This window comes from Microchirus variegatus (genome assembly GCF_963457635.1).
Source record: "Microchirus variegatus genome assembly, chromosome: 4".
NCBI lineage: Eukaryota > Metazoa > Chordata > Actinopteri > Pleuronectiformes > Soleidae > Microchirus > Microchirus variegatus.
Window position 1 is genome coordinate 17,709,456 of NC_139805.1, and position 21,988 is coordinate 17,731,443.

General features: G+C 39.5%; 1 protein-coding gene across 1 annotated transcript in view; it reads right to left on the minus strand.

Moving 5' to 3' along the window:
• The window catches only part of agbl4 (AGBL carboxypeptidase 4), a gene marked incomplete at both ends in the record, with an annotated part of 311,410 nt that overhangs the window by 286,465 nt on the left and 2,957 nt on the right, over nucleotides 1–21,988 (minus strand). The window contains one exon of the mRNA XM_083888196.1: nucleotides 8,946–9,070. Coding sequence (XP_083744322.1) covers nucleotides 8,946–9,070 — 125 coding nt within the window. The remainder of the gene's footprint in view (nucleotides 1–8,945; nucleotides 9,071–21,988) is intronic.

A 21,988-nucleotide genomic window follows, 5' to 3' on the forward strand; every position in this document is an offset into this window, starting at 1 on the left:
AATAATTATGAATTAAGTATGGGAGAGAAGAAGCATGTACAGATATTTCTCATTTCCATAGCATTTTCTTATTTAAAAAAATATACTAGTTCTAACATTAATTGACATAATCTCACAATAATTGTTTAGCCTCAGTAAATATTCCACCAAATCTTTGGAAAATAACATATATTTACTTTGGCAAATGACTACTATTATCAGACAAATAGTAAATACCACATGATAGATAGATAGATAGATAGATAGATAGATAGATAGATAGATAGATAGATAGATAGATAGATAGATAGATAGATAGATAGATAGATAGATAGATAGATAGATAGATAGATGCACTACAACATTGCGGGCACTCTCATCAGATGGTGCATATTAGAATAGTAAGTCGTCAGCAGCCTCCCAAAACAATAAAACAGCAGTCGACAGACAGCTTAGCCCATCAGCACACTGTTAAATTAAAGCCATCAGCACCTCTCCCCCCCCCCCCCCCCCCCCCAGATCTAAACTCTCATCTCTAGCACCAGGAGAACAATCTGCAGAGTAATTAGCCTCCACCAACAGACAGTTACAGAGAGAAGGAGGACGTTTGGCTTGATTAAATTATTAAACCACACAAACAAAAAAACAAAAGCAGCATCAATGAGACACTGCGGCTCTCCTTCAAAGCTCCTCACTGTTCCCTAAATACAGAATACAGAGAGCGTGTTCTCCCAAGCCACTAGTTGGCATAATTAGCTAAATGTGTGCGTTTGTGTGTGTGTATGTGTGTGTGTGTGTGTATTTGCTGTGATTGGAACCATTCCTCCAACTGCTATCTAAAATAACCAAGTGGTTAACGACAAAGTGAAGCCGTGGGGGGGGGGGGGGCTCTCACCCCTCCCCACCACCCCCAACACCGACATGCACACACATCGCACTTGTCTACACACATACACATTAAACAATACTCTAATTACAACGTTTATATCTCCCCTTGCCTCCTGCATCTCTCCAACCCCCAACCCACAAATCTGTGAATCTGAATTGAATTTAGCCCAAGTTGAGGGCTTCGCTGGCATGAAAAGACTATTTGATTAGAACGGCAGTTGTTTCATTTGTGGTGCAGCAGATTGCAGAGCCTCTCTATCCGGTGTGCAATCTGTATTCATTACTCTGTGTAAAAGGATGATCCATGTCCTGACACCAGGCTCATCATTTCATGCAGATGCACAGCAGCTCCACAAGGCCTTTACTAAGGCACCATACCATGCTTCCTTCTCAAACCTCAGCAATTTTCATCTGCTTTTTTCCCCTCTGCTTGCTTACTTACTTACTTTTTTTCTGGTTTAATTTCCTTTTCACCAGCTGTGAGGTGTAGCTACTATTGTCCTCACCTGGTGATATTCAGATTTCTTTCACCCTGTATTTCATGCCATGGCCTGCAACCCTGCTCTCCCAATTCAGTGAATGCAAATGTCTGATGGAGCTTTACCACAAGCAGCCTCCAATACAAACTAAACAAAAACAAAGAATTTAAATGTATACATTTAAAAATGTATACTTGTAACTACACATTTGTGTGTTGAGGGTTGATTTTTGTAGGTATATTGAATTACTGTAACTTTAGCAGATAACTTGCATTTTGTGATGGTCATGCACTGTGCACTACAGTGGCCAAAGACGAGTAATGACAAGTGTCATTGCTTATCCAGAGAAAGATTGTACTTTTACAACAAGCTGCACTTTTCAGATCGACTACATTTGTGCCCAGCATTGTACAAATACTCTGTTGCTGTACTTAAGTACAAAATTCACATAACTGCACTTTGTATTTCTAGCAACTTTTACCCCAGTACATTTCCAACATAAGTTGTGTACTTTTACTTCACTACATTTCCTCTATCTATATTTGTTACGCGTTACTACCAAATAAAATCAGAAGTTGCTGCAACATGGGGTTAAATGTCTTGTTCAAGGACATATATAGACTACCAGAGACCGGAATTGAACCCCCAACCTTCCCATTGAAAGACAACTTGCCCAACCACTGAGATACCATGGCTCAATCCTTACTCACTTTTGTATTACTTTTACTTTTACTTCTAAAACTGAAGTACATTTTATATCAGAAAATTACTTTTTTATACTTAAATACAGTAAATGTCACATACTTTAATACTTTTGCTGAAGTAATATTATAAAAAAGTGACATCAACTTCAACATAAGATAATTTCACTCAAGTATTCCTTTTAGGTACTTTATACAAGACTGTCTGTGCCCAATTTTACTTACTAAATAAAACAATAAACATGTTTCAAATTTTTATGATCAATTTCTTTTCCTGTCTTTATATATGGTGCTTTGAACCCATCATCTTGATTCAGTCCGCTTAAGCAGCATCTACTGTAAAATGCCAGGCTTCAAATAGATGGCCTGCTGATGACTGCACTAATGAGCTGATGCACTAACATATCGATGTCACAAGTCATTTCATGGCATATCAAACAAAAATAAAATTAGAAAACTTTATTATCCTGACTCACTTTTTGATGTTTTTACTTTTGTTTTTGTAAAAAAAAAGTGCCGTAGGTGGTTATTGTGACAGATCGTTGGGTAAAAGGAAAATTATACTTTTATGAGTGTATGATGTATTTTTCTTTTTTACCCTGAATGTCCCCAAAACTTTGAGCTTAAAGTCGAGTATGAGTCCCTGAATTTGAATAAAGACAGTCCAAATGCATAATAAAACGATGTGATTAAGGTCTGCGCATCCTTTTTAAGTTAATCGAGTTAAAAAAAAAAAAAATATATGATAAGGAACCTTGTGTCAGTAGAGATAACCCAGTGAAAACTTACTTCGCTATCGGGAGACAATTTGAAAATGGATTCTATGCTGTTGTCATATTCTTTTGTCCCTGCTATTATGAAGTGATCTGTGGAGTGTCAGCATTGGAAATAAGAAAGGATGCCTTAGTGTACCTTAACTGAACAAGGTCAATTATGATACCCTCTGCTGTCAATGATTACGTCATTCAAAACCACACAGCTCTTTCCACAACTTCTTCCAAGTGTTTGAAACAAGGTTTCTAAACTTTCTAGGCCTATGAGTTGTGTTGAAATAATCCCTTTGGCAGAGTCACAAAGAAGCTAGTGATTCTTCTTTGGGGACTGTGGAGAGGGGAAGCTTAAAAACTTCCAAAGAGAGAGAGAAGAAGAAGACCATTGCCACATGATATCTATCTTGTGGCATATGCTGCAGAGGCTGACTAGAAAGAAAACAGCAATGCAAAGAAATAAAAATGACATGGACGGCTAGCGTGCAGCAAAAAAAGACATGTAGACCTGTTGACAACCATGTTAGTTAGCTTTTGTGTGCGAGAGAATGTGCATCTGTTGATCCTGTGTGCATAAATTTACAGCATGGGTAGAACTGAAAAAAACATGTCTATGGATGAGTAAATCTAGAGCTGTGTATCCACCGAGCAATCCCATGGGCAGACCATGTGTGGTGCCACAAAATAAAACACTACCAACTAGCATGGCCACACCATGCCAGCAAAGAATAGCTCACATCCAGTTCTCGCTAGAGACCTGCCTGTCCTCCTCACCTTTGGTCTCTGCTGAAGGACTTTACAACACAGGCCCGATGGTACAGAGATACATGGAGTGTAAAGAGGAGGGAAGGATGGAGGAGAGAGGAGAGAGGGGTAGACAAGGGAGGATTGAGCATTCCTTGACACTTCTGCAACTCTGAGGAAACCATGTGGAGCAGAGGTGAGTTGCATCTTGATCCACAAATGGCAAAGACAGACAGTCCAAACCAGGAGATTGTCCAGAACTGATGAAGCATTGAGCTCACTTATAGACAACTAATACACAGGCTGGCATGGACATTAAACACTGTAATCAGCAACTGTCTTACCAGAACTTTTTCCAACATGCTGTATTTAGAATGTTTTACTTATCTTCCTCCAACAACAACAATTCCCACTTCTGTATAATCATAATATTTAGTATGAGTCACATCCATTACCCTGATTCTTTTCTGTATAATGTATATGATAGCAAACTATATCTGTATATCAATATTGATAGAATATAAGAACACAAATGACTAAAGGTACATTTTAAAAGGATGTTTGGCATCATTTGAACACTACTATTATACACTATAGCATGTGCTATATGACTCACAAAATGGGAGACAAGAACATATTCATAGTGGTAGCCCTGTTAGAACTCTTTGATTAGCATTGTCGAGACATGATCTGAAATGGTTTCATGATAGTTTTAACATCCTGTTTAATATTTAAATTAATGTGCCATTGAACTCATCTCTCCATGACAAATTGCATAACATAACCGATGATGAATTCAAATAGGTGAGCACTTTCTGAACGAGGGAAGTGAAGATGGATCTGTGGGGAATCTAGTTAACACATGGACTGTTCTGCTTCCATTCGTCCTCTTTCCTGATTATGGAGAATAACCACTCGACTCTGCGCTTTCTCTGGACAAGCGAGGGTTACAAATCACCCCTATAGTAGTTGGAAGAGTTGAAGGTACTCAGTGCAAGGTTTTACTGCCTGTCTTCTGTGAATGGTTCCCTGAAGGCTCCTACAATAATAGCTCACAGCCGTGCCCTTCACGGAGCCTGACATCAAGCACACCCCTACAGCAGACTGGAATGGCATATCAACTTACCCAATGGGGTATCATATCAACTCATCCACTGGTTTCTGGTCATAACATAGGCAGGGGCTGAAATGAAATACTGGCAGCTGGAACTTGGACGTCCATTTGCAATTCACTCAGTGTGGACGAAGATATGTTTTAGAACTTTTATAAAGGTTGCATGATACCAACTTTTTGTAATATTAATGAAATTAAATGGGATTTGCAGACCTGCTGCTCTAAAGAACACAATGTAACACAAAATACAGCTTTGTTATGAATCCAACCACGTGACCACTAAACTGTCAACATTCTTGTAGAGTACATTATTTTCCCTCATTTCAAGACAAGTGGGCAAAATACTGTAACATCAATGGCTCCAATAGGTAATATGAGTGCCAATATAATGAAAAAATGTACACCTTGTCAAATATGAGTAAATACTGTACATCAGACCAGTATAAAAGAAAATAGCAATTCAATTTCATTTCTGCTGTAGCTGCATTACTCTCATTTCCCTTTTCTTGTTTTCCCCTTTTTTTACTTGTTTTCTGTACTGTTCAATGTTATTACATATCATAGCGAAAATGTATTCAGATTAAAGTTTCACAGCCAGTCCAAACTGCCAAAGAGGCTCAAGAATGGAGTCTTGCACTTAATTCTCACTCCCATAGCTTGGTATCCAGAGGACTGCAGTGATGAAGCATTGCGGATGCCAACTGCCTGAACCCAACCTCTTTGTGTAATGGTAATTAAGTACAAAGTCTACATAGGCACTTACTTTAAAGCTCATCCTAACTGTAATTACTCATGACTTGCATGACACCTGTCTTAAGTTGTCAACCGAGGTGTGTGATTTGCTGTCCCATTCAGATATGCATGTAGCACTATGGCATTACAAAGTAATGTAAAGTGACAAAGGTACAAGCAATTTCACAGAATTAATCTGTCCACAAATCTAAAATGACTACCTCATTGCTGTCAGTCAGCTGCCTACTCATTTCTCCAGCGATGAAGAATTGGGGAGTAACAAATTGTAGTAGACAATAAAAACATCAATGCAGCTAATTAGGCTTGATAAAAAATTATGCTTATTTTTAGTCATAGTTTATGGGTTTTCTTTCTCATTTTGATTTAAAGGGACACTATGTAGTATTTATGGGTTTATATAACCCAAAATCCACTTTTTTATACATATTATGTGCTCCTGCATTGTCTAGTCGATGTATAATAGTTTTTGTTTCATTTTCATAGTGTTTCAAAAAGTCATGTAAAATAACACGGTCGTGGGCCGTGGTTGCATAGCCACTGTTAGCAGCGAGACGCCATGTTTCTACCGGAGCCTGTAAGGACAAACGCGAGCGAACAAATCAAGCGTCTCTTTACTTGTAGCAGAAGTCCCGCCTCCACCCTCTCCGCTTCGTCTGCTACGGCCGCGGTAGCGCGCCCTCTCCCTCGCCTCACGAACCTCATCTGCTGACACGGAGAATGACGACGAGGACGACATTTGACCGGCTGCGGATACCGTAGCGCTCAGGGAAGGGAGGGGGTGAGCAGAGCAGCAGGTCTTTGTTGTAAATTTCAGCCTCTCCTCTAGATGGCACTATAAACTACTTACTTAACCTTTAAACCCCCGTCTACCTGTGCCCATACCTGTCATTTAATATACATGTTGTGGGTTACCTGCAGGATACCAGTTGCAGGACTTTGCTCGACTCAATCCAACTTCTGCCAAGTATCTGCCTAATGGTCAGAACAAAGAATTGGTATGGTATGAAACTTTGTCATGTGCACAACCAGAATTGGGCATATTATGTAAGTGAGTGGGTCTGGGAAAAAAAACAAAAAAAAAAACAAGAAAAAGACAAACAATACAGAGACATTCATCCATCCAGCCATCCATCCATCATAACCAGTGCTATGGTGAAGCCAATTTCCACAAAGCTGCTAAGCTGATTGAGGCAGACCAAATCTGTTTCACCAGCTTACATTCCTTCAAAATGGCCATCTCACTTCCAATATCACAGGCTTTTACTGTTCCCTATTCCCCTGGCTCAGGCTGAGAGTTAGCAAGGCTTAGCTGGATGAAACACTCCAACAGTCCAGTTCTTCCCTGGAACCCAGTGATATCTCTATAGCACAGCCTTTGCCCACATAACTACACTTGGCTGGTTTATTTACTCATGCTGTTATTATTATTATCTGTTTAATTTTAATGTTTTACTTTTCATTTCATTTCACAGCAATAAGAAGCACTTACTAGTATGTAAACTAAAGAAGTATGTAAGCTGACAAGTCCAGGCATCTATACACGCACACATGTGTACTCACTTTTGAAAAAATGCACAGGCCGCACTTAACAACACCTACTACTTGAGTAGATTAAATTCACACAACATCTCTTTGAAGACGGAAATTGGATAGATAAGAAAGACAAGCTTGTGAGGGTTCCTACAAAGAGAGAGAGAGCATAGTTATGTGCAATGGAAATAGTTTTGCAGCAGCTCTGGACACCTGAAAGCTTGCTCTTGCATGAGCCATGGTACACAGTGTGTTCCTGTACCTGATATTTATCACTCCTTTGTCATTTACAGCGTTGTATTCCACTCCCCAGTCCCTTTCTCTCCGTCTTTCTCCCACACTTTCGCTGTCATTTTGCCTCAGCAGCAAATATCCTGTTGGCCAAGGCTGCAGGCTGCTGCTGCTGGTCTATCTGGCCCTGGGATCGATCCGGCTCCAAGCCGAGGTCTCCCATTCATCTCAAAGCCATAAAATGTGATTAGTGCTGACTACAGCACTGCAGGGAGATGGGCTGATAGGCCTGATAGACTCAGATAGGCTGGGCTGGACACTACAGGAAGGCAGCAGCAACAGCGTGTTGTGGATTCATCCTTTTTCATATTTTTTTCCCTTTCCTCTGTATGGATCTATATTTGTTTTTTTATCACTCTCATCTTTATAAAGCTCCTTTGCTCTCCGTCTTTCTACCTTCCTCACCCTGTCTTTATGTTGGCTGTCTTCAGACTGGTTCCTCTATAATTTATCTCTAATTTTTTGTTTGCTTCAAATCTAAGCCTGACAACTTGTATGCACACACATTACACAGCAGTAGTCACGCTTAAAACCCCATCATTTACGTTTTTTTTTTTCTTCTTATAATGCAAAGTTATATTTACATGGTAGAACCAGCCTCCAGCTCTCTCGAGCTAAACACATAGCGCGTATCTCTGTGGCACGTGACCACTTTTGACAACCAATCACACAGCATTTGCTCGTGGCAGAATCAAGCTCAGAGACTGTGACCAGAAGTGAGACAGGTAATCGGAAACTGCCTCAGTTCAGAAGGGAGAAAACTTAAAGGTATTATAGACAAACTTTCTAATGCACTAAGATGTGTTAAAGGGCGGTGTGGAATCATAACGGGGGAGTGGGGGGCGTGGTGAGGCCAATGAGGCATGCAAATGAGGCATGCTGCACTGCTCACAAACTATGGATATGTTTGTGAAAGGAGTAGCAGGCAGGTTTTTTTCTGATTCCAAGGGCAATTAAAAGCATGCTCAAAAAGGGCATATACATTTACATATATTTAATCAGTTAACACACACACACACACACACACAGTGTCAACAAACATCTGTGAACATCATTTGATCTTTGTTTAGAGAAAAAAATGACATTTATTCAGATGCCGAGTCCTGAGGACATTTTGGCTGGTCTTCACATTCTGTCACACGTATAAAGGTGTTTTAGGGTTAGGGTTAGACATTGATGTTTGACGATTAAGAGTGGGGTTTTGGACAAGAGAAAGCTTTACATCTATTAAGTGTCGTCACAAAGATGTTTCCTACAGCCCAACATTACAAACAATTTGCCCTTAAGGCATAAACATTGACCTTGGCAGGACCAGTGGTCCTCATGGAGATCAACTCCTGGTCCTATTAAAGGAAGAACCTAGTTTCTGGGGAACTGGTTAAGTTTAAGGCTAAGTTTTGACTTTTGGTTAGGATCAGGTGAGGGTTAGGCATTAAGTGGTTATGGTTAAGGTTAGTGATAATGCTTAATAGTCAATGCAGTGTCCAAAGAAGAATAGCTGCACAAACTTGTGTGTGTATTTGGTACCTCTATGGGACCTAATTTTGAGATTATGTATGTTGTGATTTGGCACAAAGAAAATTATTTGATTTGATAAGTACATGTAATAGCAGGAATCATCAAATTCTCAAACAAAAAACAACTGGAAGCAGAGCCATTTTCTACATAGTAGCACAATACAAGACCAAAGCATGCTGACCTGTGTCTCACGGACATTCTCCACCGTGAAGTTGAACCAGACTCTGAAGCGGGGGTTGCAGGTATCAGGCCTGATGAAGAGGTCAAACTCAAACTCACTGATGTAGTCAACACGCCCAAGGTTCCCTACAGAAACAGCAAGAGAGCAAACATTAGTATCACAAATAACTGCCTATCAAACAAATATAATAGATCATTGTCAGTGTCCCTAAAGGTTCTCAGTCAATAGACTCGAAACATTACAAATGGGCATGCACTGGTAGGACCAAACACTATAATAACACAATCAAACCTTGTTTTTTCAAACTGAGGATTTGCTTTTGAAGAAAGATGTATCAAATCCTTATATCACTGTCCAGCTTTTTCTGAGGGTTGATTGTTGCCTGTCTGACTTGTATGTGAATAGAGCTGCATATTTTTCAGCTATTGGTAATTCTCTTACAACCAAAACGATGCCTACAGAGAGCAAGGTACTGGGCTGTTGCATCCATCCATCACTGACACATAGTATACTAGCCACAGCAAAAAGATCCAGATGATCAGTGGAAGGATAATTAATCCAATGGGAACTATTTCCCAGCTTCCAATTCTCAAAGCTGTCTATAAGATGACTGCATAGTAGATGATTACATGACAAGCATTCTAAATATAGGCTTCTGATTTATATGTGGGTACACACGTACTGGAGATTCATGTGGTGCACGCAGGAATGAACGATTGTCGTAATCAAAGCAAAGACTTTGGGAGGGAAAAAGTGAGATCAGACCGTGTGCACCCTTTTGTTGGAGGTGCTTAGATAAATGATACTATTAATGACAGCTTTGCCCAAACCGTGAGACCAGTCCATGCTGTCACGTTGAAGGCTGAACTGAGAAGTTGTATATGACTAACAGCTGTTCAGGCGTTAAAACTGTTAGCAAACAGGTGAGACCACAGGGCTCAAAGTCAGTCCTACACACACACACACACACACACACACACACACACGGAAGGAGCTGATTATAGACAGATGGGCTAACTACCACACTGTCAAAGGAGATCCCTCTCCTTCTGCCATTGGACAGACCTAATCCACTAGTCAGGAGATGCAAACAACCACGCACGCACGCGTGCGAACACACAAACACTTTGCTCTGCTCCACTGAAGCTATCCAGAGAAGAGCAATCATTAGTTTATCGTGGACTGCAGCAAAAGGCCATGTGGTTTAAAATATGAAACACTTTAAATTTCATGTTTACAGTGGTCGATTAAATCTTTTTTATCAGTTTTACTGAGACAACTCTATGACAACAATCTAATTTCCAAACGAATACTTTCGTCCAAATATGATCTCACATTCTCTCATTCATTCAGCGTGTGGTGTGTTCATACAAGGACTTGTTACGACACCACAAAGACAAGGAATATAAATGATAATCCCGAATTATCACGCAGTCCTCGTTTGCTTACCACTGTGGCTGGCAAGTGAAGAAGCAGGCAAGCATGCATGGACTAGCTTTTTGGCCGGTGCGCAATGAAATTCTGAGCCATTTACAGCAGATAAATGCAAGAGCAGGCAGAGGGTTGAACCAGACCCAGCTGCAGCTACCGCGCAGTGACAAAGAGAGGATATACACAGCAGAGCAGCAGGTGTTCCAGACAGATGTGTCATCAAATCAATCATCTCTCATACCAGCATCACAGCTATTCACAGGGCGGACACTGCCAAATACAACCTATTAGAAGCTAGTAATGACCGCCAAAGGTCATCTTTCCTATCGGAGTCTAAATAATGCTATTCAATAATTGAAGCACAACCACTTTCTGAGAATACTTTCATTATTTGCTCAGGGTCATTATTACTATATATAATATATACTATTTTTTTTAAAGATTGGAAATGAGTGTTGCTTTAACCCATTATCAGAAATCAATACACTGCACATTTTAAGATTTCACATTTAGATAGAAATGAATGCCCAATACTGGCCAGAATCACTGGATCGGATATCGGACAGATATGCACATACTGTAGAAATGTAAATAAAAAAATAATATTTGTTTCACTGTTGGAGAGTTATGTCTTTGAAAAATAGCTCAAAATGCATCAGCTTTAAGGTGTTAACAGCTTCAAAAAGGTCTAAAATGAGTTTGTGATATCAGTATCAGACACATATCCACATAGTATCATATCAAAGGGGGATTATGTCGTAATTCTTTTTACAAAAATATGATAGACTTTAAATGAATTCCAAAAGACAGCTACATGTAAAAATATGGTTTAATATTTACACTCCAATAACCTGTGATGATCAAATCACCTTTTGGGGCCAATCCAAGGCTTTGAGTGGTGCACAAAACAGAAACAAAACAGTGTGTCAACAATAATAATGATTATCCTAAGATTTTTCATATATCAAAACCCATACATTAATAATTAATAACACAATCATTTTATTGTGGCTACGAGCTCGACCGTTTTAATCAATCCCATATAATTTTGTGTTTAACTAAACAGAAAAGAGATTATTTCGGAAATCATCCCTGAAAGTATCAATGAAAAACTAGATGATGCGAAAAAAAAAAAAAAGGTTTGTTGAATTTACGCGTTTAAAAAAATAAAAAAAAGTATTTGTCAAGATGTTAAATTAATGGCCTACAAAAATGCAGTTTTCTTTGTCTTTGACATCTTTTGCATAATTCCTCTGGAGTATCATCTTTCTCGATTGTCTTCTCCAGTGGAGTCTTAGCAGGTTATGTTGAATATAAATCTTTGTCCTTGAGGGAAAACTAGTGCGGCACTTAAGACATTAACAAATTGGTTTTTAACAAACAGCTTAGTGCTGCTGGTGCAGCCCAACAAAACACAATTGCTGGTTCTATACAAGATTTTACACATGGCAGCCTCTCCTTGAGGAAAACCCTGAACAAAACCCTCTGCCTCTTGTTCTGTGAATTTTCCTCTTTCCTCCTCCCTCACTAAACCACCAAAACAAAGAAAAAATTGGGAACAAAAAGTGAAAACCAAATAGCATCAGAAAAGTGTCGGCTGAACAGCATCACTTCACATGGCCATAGGCAAGGAGTCTAAGTGCCAAACATCCAAAAGTCATTGAATCAGTAGCATGCAAGAGGCTTCTTCACTTCAGAACTCAGGAAGCCTCATGAATGAAAGGGTAGACATCTTCAAGTCCAGCGATTCAATGACCTTTGTGTATCTATGACCTGGATGTATGACATTATGTGCAAACATGAGGTGGCCAAGTGGACAGTTACTCACACACTCTCAGTATTTTATGTGTCCATGAGAGAGAGAGAGAAAATAGAAAGCTAAGGGAGCAGAGGAACCTGGCTAATGTAATCCTATTACGGAGGTACAAGAGGGAGCAGTCACAGTGCTCAGCCCACACAAAAGGCTGGTCTGCAGCCTGTAGCTATCCACTGGATGGATGGTTCCTACCATGCAGATGGATCATGGAGCAGCAGTGGCAGGCCTGTCTGCCTCTGGCCTGGGGTGGAACTCGCTCTCTCAGACAGCCATTAGAATGCTAATAGGCAGTTGTTCCAAAATGAAACAGACTATGGTTGCGTTGCGTCCTGCACAGCATACAGTCTTGCATATTTTCATACACAAATTTGATGAATGAATATGTGCAACACTAAGATTATTTGGCATTATAACTCATGTTTCCTACAGCAACTCGTGTTGCTATACCTGCCAACAGATTAGTCAATGAAGACAAACACAAGCAAATACCGAACTTTAAACATTACTTTCAATCCAACTCGCCCACGCCCACACGTGCACATGCACCTGCACCAGATAATACATTTAATATCTTGTGACAGGCATAGGCAAAGCCAAGTCTGTGTTAAAAGACCAGACTACAGTTGAAGAGAGCACTGTATTGCTGAGGGAGACAAGCGAGCACCATCTTCTTCTCTTTTTTTTTTGCTGTGTTCCATTTCATTATTGGAAAACACATCAGCTTTCCCTCCAGCTGCTCTGTGGTGTAAGGAGGATTCCTGGACACAGAAGAGGGGGACTGATAAAGATAGAATTGATTCTAGCCAACAGCTGCAGCCACGGTGAAGGGGTCTCAGTTTGGACCTGCAGCTAACTTTTCTGTTTCTCTCTCAAAGTCTCCCTCTCTCTCTCTTGTCTAAAGGCAACTTGTCACTGAGGAAACATCAATCTCCTGCCTCATGACTTCTTAAAGCCTGCCTTCTCCCCTGATGCCTTATCACTTCATCTGCAGGCAAGATTAAAGAGGTCACCTCCAAGTTTCCCCAATCTAACTACCTAACAGGTGTACTAAACTGCGGTCAGTCTTTTAGGACTGTTTAAAAGATGAAATATTTAGAAAAATAGGTGGAAATTTGTAGAACCCTTATTTGGCTTCTTGATGACAAGATTAATGCTATTTTGATTTCTGTATGGTAAATATAAAGTATCAACCAGCAGCCAATTACCTTAGCATAGCTTTGAGATAGGAAAAGGCAGGAAAAAACTGCTCATCTCTGTCAGAAGAAAACATAATCCAATTATCAGCACCTCTAAGATAGTAAATGAACAGATTAGATTTTGTTTGTTGAATCTGTACACAGGAGTCTTTAATATAAAGCTTGAATTTCATATTTGACATAAAGAGATAATTTCATACTCCAATTATTTTATATTAATGGTCCATTATACCTTAAACAAGATTCCACTATTTGTCTGTATTTTCCCATCAACAAGCCCACAAGCTGAGAAGTATCCCAGAGCCACGGCTCAAATGCACAATATCTTAGGGAGACAGACGTAGACAATAGCCCATGGACAAGGTCGCCAGGTCAAATCGTGGAAAACTTCAATGACTGGGGTACCTCTGAGCAAGGTATCCAACCATCATTACTCCCCGGGCACAGATAAGGTGAGTGGTGGTAAATGGTTGATCAGAGTCATTGCCACTGAGCAAACAGGGACAACAGGTAGCTAAAACCAGAACACTCTATTGTGGTAGTTATCAGACACTGCACTCCCAAGAGGACTTGCAGCAATAGCTTAAAGTCATCAAGTAAAAGCAAATAACTATTGTGGATAAAGAAATGAGATGCTCTGACTTACTGACGAGTCAGTGACAAAAAGTGTATGCTAAGGACCCAACAAAACTGAAACAACACAATCTGACAAATGCTGCACGATAATGCACCATTTAGGGCTGCAACTAACAATTATTTTCATACTGGATGAATCTGACGATAATGTTCTCAATTGATCGAGTAACCGTTTTTTTGAAGAATGTTGATCAGTGTTTCCCAAACCTGTAAATAATGATGTTCTCAAAATGATTCAGTTTTAATGATTTCTTCGTTCTATGGAGCAAAGAATTAAGAAGCTGAACAACCAGAAAACTTGCTTTAATTGTTTAAACAAAAACACTGAAACCGATTAATCGATTATCAAAATAGCTGACGATTAATTTAGTACGAATCAAGTAATAGTTTCAACCCTAGCACCATGCATGTCTAGTATATCCACCCCCTCAAGTGATAATCCAATGGAAAGAGCAGTAAAACTCTCCACAAAGTAAGATTAACATGTTACTAAGTTGAATCATTGAAATATCTCTCACACCCTACTAAGAACATGTCCCATGAAATGACTGCACACATTACTGCCCAAAATATAAATCACTTTCATTTTTCAATTCAATTTTATCCTTCATTTTAATTTATCTAATAGTATTAAATTTTTGAAAAAAAAGGATGCAAAGTTACAGAATTAGACAATTCTGTAGGCCTGAATGAATTCAAATCTTCCTTCTGCTCTGCAGGGACTTAAACGTGGTGCTCGCTTCAGTGTAATTAAACACATCAAGGGAGAGAGACTGCTGGTTCTGTGTCTTTGTTTCGGTCAGATGACTTCTCATGGCTGTTTTAATGCTATTCTGAAGGCTGAAACTGAAACCATGCTCTGCTGCCACTTCAGACTGGAATCACCAGCGCCACTTTGGCTAAAGTTTTGAAGTCAGGGAACATTTCTCAGAGGAAAGTGTTCGCAACTCGGCAAGCCGCTCTGAAAGCAAGATCCTGCAAGCACTTGCTTCATCGAGAGGAAATCCAGCAGCATTCGCTCCTTCTGTACCAGCAGCAAAGCTGTACCACTCTGCTACAGATGTGGTCACAGACGCGATCCGAGGCCTCTCGTCCGAACCTCTTCAATGCCTCTTCAGCACCTGAATAGCGAGACGCATCGAGTATGGTGCTGAGGTCAGAGATGATGACCAAAATGCTCCGAGGGGTATCTATTTTTGATATATGTAGTTATCTCCATGATGTACTCGATGGAGAAGATGTAAAAGTGTAGAATGCCTGCGCATCTAGTATATTTAATTGCACACGAGTACGGCTGCCGGCGCCAGCTGTTACAGGTGTTCTACAAGAGGTTATTGATAGGGAATCGCGATTCTAATCATCCACGATTCTGAATCGATTCATAAACTTCAAAAATTTATTTTTTAAAGTTTATTTTTAAGTTTCTATATAGAAATATCACACAAAACACCAGTTTGTGTTATTTGTGTATAGTTTATTTTGGTAACTTCTGGGAGAAAAAGGCAGCTAGCCCTAATCTTTTGTTTATGCAAGTTATTTTTTTGTACAGCAAGTAAGTTTTTGTTTGTTTTGAATGAACAAATGTTAACTTTTGTCTTAAGTTTGCCTTTGTGTGATCACATTATCATATTATCTTATACAAACAATGTATATATTTTTGAATCGAGAATCTTTTGAATTGAATCGTGACCATAAGAATCGGGATCGAATCCAATCGTGAGCCACCCAAAGATTCACATCCCTAGTTATTGACAGTGCTGTGTGTGTGACGAGACTGCCTTCAGATTTTCCATCATGGTAGAAAAAAATGACGGAGAATTCTCTGTGACGCGACCCCAGGTATACAGTGTGTAAACATAATGAGGAAACTTTTGTGAAACTAATCTTAATATTAAACAAAAGCAGACAATAAGAGGGGACAATAAAGGGAAAATATTATTATTATTATTAGTGCATCTATGCTTCAGTGAGCTCCTCGTTTCAATATAGATGAAGAAAGCTGGGCCCGAGGACAGCAGTGAGATACGCAGGCAGCCTGCACATATCTGATGATGTACAGGTCTGCCCGAACATTCTAAAGAGAACACATTTTCTAGCTAGCCTTTTATAATTGTATTTTTTTCCCTTCCAAAAGGCCCTAGAGCTGGTATTCTCCATCTGAAGCGGTTGGTGTAGTAATGGGTCATAGTGATGCATTCATACTGGGACAGGCTTAATTGTATTATCAATCTCATCCAGACAGTGCTTTAGCCCCACAGCTCTGGACATGCTTCTGTCAGACGCTCTGCATTAGCACTGGGGAATGAACCATGAGGAATTGCAATCTTGGCTTTCATCTGTTTCTCAAGCCTTAAAACGGTGGGTTAGCTGGTCAGATTTTGTCGTCCCCTGGTTCTCAATCTCTCTCCATCACCGTCTTTCAGTCTATCCATCTGTCGCTCCACCTCTTGCTCTCTTTACCGTTTGCTTTTGGTTTATGCTGTGTTGGTGGCCACTGAGTAAACACAAGTCCGTTCCAATTTCATGCTATCTTTTAACAAGTTAATTATGTCAAGTCCTACAAAGACTGAGGGCAGACAGAGGAGGTGGCTGCACTGGAACAGGGACAACAGCCCAGGTCTGGTCTTTGTTGTTCTATCTTGATTTGTGTCCTCGGCTCCAAACACTCTCTCATCTCTTTTCTCTTCCCCTCATCTATATTTTCTTGGAGTAACTCCCTCCTTCTTTTCCTCAGTAGTAATCATCGCTGCTGCTCCAGTGGTGGAAAGAGTTGGGAGATAAAAGTGTTGGGAGCTGAGGAGTCCTTGGCAAGCCTAAGGCAAGTAGAAGGTCAACAGGCCTGCTAAGAAGGGCTGTTATCATCTTGGTAACATGTTATCGGAGAGCCTGCAGTAGTCTTTATTTACAGTTATTGCTCCCTCTGGGTACACACTTCAACGCCTGGGGCTGATTGCTCCATAATGAGTTCAGGAACACAGGAAACCAATGCAAGAAAAGACGACAAACAAGAGAGGCAAGAAATCACTGGCCAATAACCAGTAGATCAGCACAAACATTTTCAAGGAAGAACAGAAAATGCGAGTCACTGAAAAAACAGGAGAAACAGACAAGAAGAAAATGTACTCTTTGAACCAAGACCGTTTTTCTTCCCAAGTCCCATGTCCTGCAGTTAACAACAAACAAATCACTACAAATTGGACTGAAGTTTCTCAAATAAGAAACAATCCAGTAAATCCAGTACGGCGGTAAATGGCTCTTGACCTGGACTTGGCTGTATTTTTATACGGAACTGCCCCTGCTTAGACTGAAAATGCTTGATTTCCATCTCTAATGCCCAGACTGTCCTTTATAATTTACTTTACTCATGGTGCTTTTACTGCATTTATCTGGTTGAGCAGTGCAGAACTGTGTACTAATTGAATTGGTCCATATTTAATGGACTTGAAGGTGAAGGTGCAAACATGAATCCATGGGTTGTGCCTGTCAGGAGAGAGGACATTTTAAAAACCCAGGGTGTTTTTTTTTGTTTGTTTGTTTGTTTGTTTTGTTTTTTTGACAGTCATGAGCAATGCACAGGAAATATCTCATTGTGAAACAGATTTTCAATCTAGGGAATTACACTAAGTGCTGCTACTGTCAATGTAATGCCAGCTTTTCGGGGGGGAAAAAGAAAGAGCAGGAGGAGGCAGTACAGAATGCCATTCAGCACTGGCTTGGCAAAAGAACAGGAGTTTTAAGCAGCCACGCTGCCAGGCACCGCACCCAAATAATGTTCATTTAAGAAAAATTAAGATATGGTGCTTACCTATACGGTATATTATTATTGCCTCGACTATTATTAGAGAATATTCAGCAAAATAAGCAATTTCTATGACAAGCTAATCCTCTTTATACCATCGGATATGGGAGATTAAGGGACATAATTTGGTATTCAAGTTAGATGTAATTCTTCAGAGAAGAAGAGTGCAGGGAGATTTTGGGGATGAAGCTTCTCTGTGACTGCAGGAGGTTCCAGATGATGCCAAGTTCTCGTTGCAAAGATAACTGTAGTGATAAAAGTGCAAATGGGCAAACCTTTACGGACATATTCGCCATTTTAACTTTATCAAGATGTAACGGGTGAAGTTGCTTTTTCAATCGAAACACTGCCCCGAGGTTATGAATGTAATGTTCTGTTGGACGCTAGAAAAAATAGGTCCCAGTAGTTCCCAACTACCTTAATGAGTGCATCTTTCTAAAACTGATCTAAATTTACAATGCAAACTAAGAGTAAACACGTATCTTAGTTTCTATTAATATTCAAATAAATACAGTTTATTTCACCCAAGAAACGAGCACATTCCAACAGAGCAACCTTTGCCTTCAAGTGAATTCCAATACTTTGAGCATTTGACCTACAAGATAGCGGCCTGGTTTCAGAGAAAAAGGTATTCCATCAAAATTCTGCTACTGTCAGTTTTTCCCCCTTCACTGTTAAGGCATATTATGTGCATGAATTTGTGTTATCAAACAAACCCTGGCACATCAATGAAGCTAATCTCAGAGAGAGGTTTCCTAAATAAATCAGCACAATAAACAGGCCGCTTAATAAAAAAAACAGGAAGTGGTTAAGCATCACAAATTTTTGCCATTTTTCCAAACTGTACAGTCTTGCGTGGAATGAAAAATTAGACGTCTGCTCTGAAACTGTGTTTATGGCATCAGAAATTGCTTGGGAATGAATGACTGGGTGAATCACCGGAGTCTTGTGAGCAAGCACCACTTCAACAGCACAGGAATCTGGTCGCAGTAATTTTCACTTGTGACACTTTTGTACCACAACACCAGAGGCAAACCCAGAGGCGGAGAGCGGTGACATTCTTAAAGTACATTTAGACGACAAAATAGCTTAGAGATGGAATGCATACACAAGAATAAACCTGTTGGTGTCGCACCACACCCTAGTTAATAACAAAAACTTTTTTTTGATTGTTTTGTTTAGGGCTTTTTTTTGTATGTCACACATCAGCAATTTATTATGAAGAATATTCAGGATACGGGCATCCTTCCCCCTCAACTATCCTGATCCCACAGCCACAGTGTGTATGTAGGTGATAATAAAGTTCTTTCACGACTCAAATCTTCCGAAACAGCTTGTTGCTGCTAGCATTTGGTGACATTTTGCAAATATGATGTGCTGGCTGGGTTTCCTATGTATAGCTCATATCAGGGCCATCAACAATTAACTTAGAAAACACTGAGGGTGTTTGTACTAGTTCCTGGCAGAGGAGGCATCTCCAACCAGCGCAACTGAGCCAATGTGTTCACTCAGTGATTAGACATGACCATATGCAACAGGCTGAATGTCAGACGGGATTATCATGCTCTTTCATTTGCTCTGGATTTCATGTCGTCCCACTGATATCACTCATCACCCTCCTGACGACACCAACCATCAACCTCCCATGAAGCAATGTTGAGAAATAACAGATAGCTGTTATGATAGTTATGATGATAACTCTCAACTCGGAGTGTTTGCACTGCCCAAACATACAAAGAAAGTTTTTAGAACAAATAAATATACACTCAACAACTACACAAGATGCACAAAAAAGACCCCACTCATGACACGATATGGCATGCAAAGAGACACAGACTTGACAATACATGCTAAAATAAACCCCAATAGAAGATTATGATAACAAATACCACAATAATTATAATGAGTGGCCAATAAATAGCATATACCAAAAGCAATGATCTTGCCAACAGCTCCCAGACAACTCAAATGTACCTCTATACTCAGCTTCTGACTTAAAAGAAAGAGAGAGAGGAGAAAACTGCTAAAAGGGAAAACTGGAGAGGCCATTTGGTGATTTGAGCAGTGAAGCTTCACCACTGCCAAGGACATGTAGAGAGACAGAGAGACAGGGAGAGCCTCTCAATACATCAAATGTCAGGAGTGCCCCCTCCTACTTAGACGAATGGATCTTATTTTGGAAAGCCCATAAGAGCTTGAGCAATCTAAGGTCAGTGAGCTATATAAGAAATACAATAAAAGTCAAAACCTGAACCATCAAAAGGCCACATAACTGCACAGGAGCATCTACATGTGTGGGGGAATGAGAGTCACAAAAGTTGTGAATAAAGCTCATTAAAAGAGAAATCAAAATCAGAACGATTTACATGCAGAGGCTGAATCTCCTTTGAGGTTGCTTTGTCAGAGAGGGAGGAAAGAGGAGGCAGGGAACAGTTTACTGCGGCAAGCTCAGGTTTCATTAAGCCACTCCTTCTGAGCATCTGCTTTGATTGTAAAAAAAAAAAAAAAAACTTTTTTTTATTCAATGGAATCGTAACTCTCCTGATTCAAAAGGAACTCTGGCTTTTACAAACATCTCTGACACACTTGACTGCATTTTCCCCCATCACCAGACCACAAGCCGGCCACCCACCCCACACTAATATAGTTTCTCTCTGTACTTCCTTAGTTCTTTCTCTCTTCTCAACCATCACACGCTTGATCTCAGTCTCTATCTTTCCATATCTGCTGTGCAAATTTTGCTTTGAGTATGACTCTAATCAGTCTTTCTTTAGAGGATGTGTGCGGCTGCAACATAACAATTTCTGGGAGGAGATAAGAGTTGACACATTAAAGACGCTGTGTTAGAGAAAAGGAAAAAGAAAATTTAAGAAAAACAATAAAACCCTCATCAGACGTGATCTCCTGACTAAAGCCATGTATACACTTAATGGAACGGTTTGGTACAGTACGGTACGTATTTTTTGCTGTTTCCATTAGGAATAGTACCAATAATAACCGTTACATCCTTTGGCACCCTTGCCTTAAGTACCAGAGTAAAATGGTACGGTACAGTTAGACCAGCACACACCCACAACAGTCAGCAACAGTCATACAAAACTTTTCATGTGACAAACCGAAACAAACCGAGCAGGAAAAAAAAGAGTCAGATATTTTCTGGATAAATCGAGCACTTGTTTGGTCCACAAAATGTCAGAAAAAGTTGAAAAAATGTTATTAAAAATATATGTTCAATAACGGTTGGTGAAAAGTGTTTTCCAAACCTTGAAATGATGATGTTCTCAAATATCTCTAAAACAAAATGAATCCGTTTTAAGGATTTATTTGTTATATGAAGCAAAGAAAAATGAAAATATTCATATTTAAGGAGCTGAAAACTAAGGAGTTTTTTGTTGATTATTAAACAGACTCAAACTGACTCAAACCAATCAAATCAAATATCAAAACAGTTGACGAATAATTTAGTCATTTAATTGACAAATTGTTGCAGCCATAACTGTGCGAAAGTCTAGTGACTAAAAGTTGGTCTTATATTATTATAAGCGCTCAGTGAGTTTAACTCATACAATTATGAGTTAAAAACAAACACAGGTTTTGTACATTCATTAGGATTCCACTCCATGTATATAAGAGAGTCAGGGTCACGCTGTTGTTCAAGTGTAAGAGTAGGTCACACTAAATACCTGTGACACTTTAAGCTGTAGAAGCTGTTACATGTGGTTTTATTTTAAAACTGCCAACACGTTTACTGCATTTTCTGGATGTCTTAATTGAGAAATAATTAGACTGTATTTGCACAGTACAACAGTGACATGTAGTGTTTTTGAAACAGTTACTACAATCCTACTTTAAAACATTTGCATGACATTGTTCACGCAGGTTGCCAGATTGGACAAAATATGGAAATAAGAAGCTGCACTTACAGCATTATGCAGCTCTTTGGTTAGTTTTCATATTAGCAAAAAGCAAAACAGGTGAACAATATGTATATTGTTAATATAATGGCAATTGTTATCAAGCCAGTGTTTCAATTTAGCATGATTTTCCTTAGTCTCTGATTACATATCACATCATATCATCATTTTAGGTCATAATATAATTCATATCTGTTGGCTGTTATTAGGGTGATATGAAAATGTAAAACGGTATAAAACATATTGTAAAA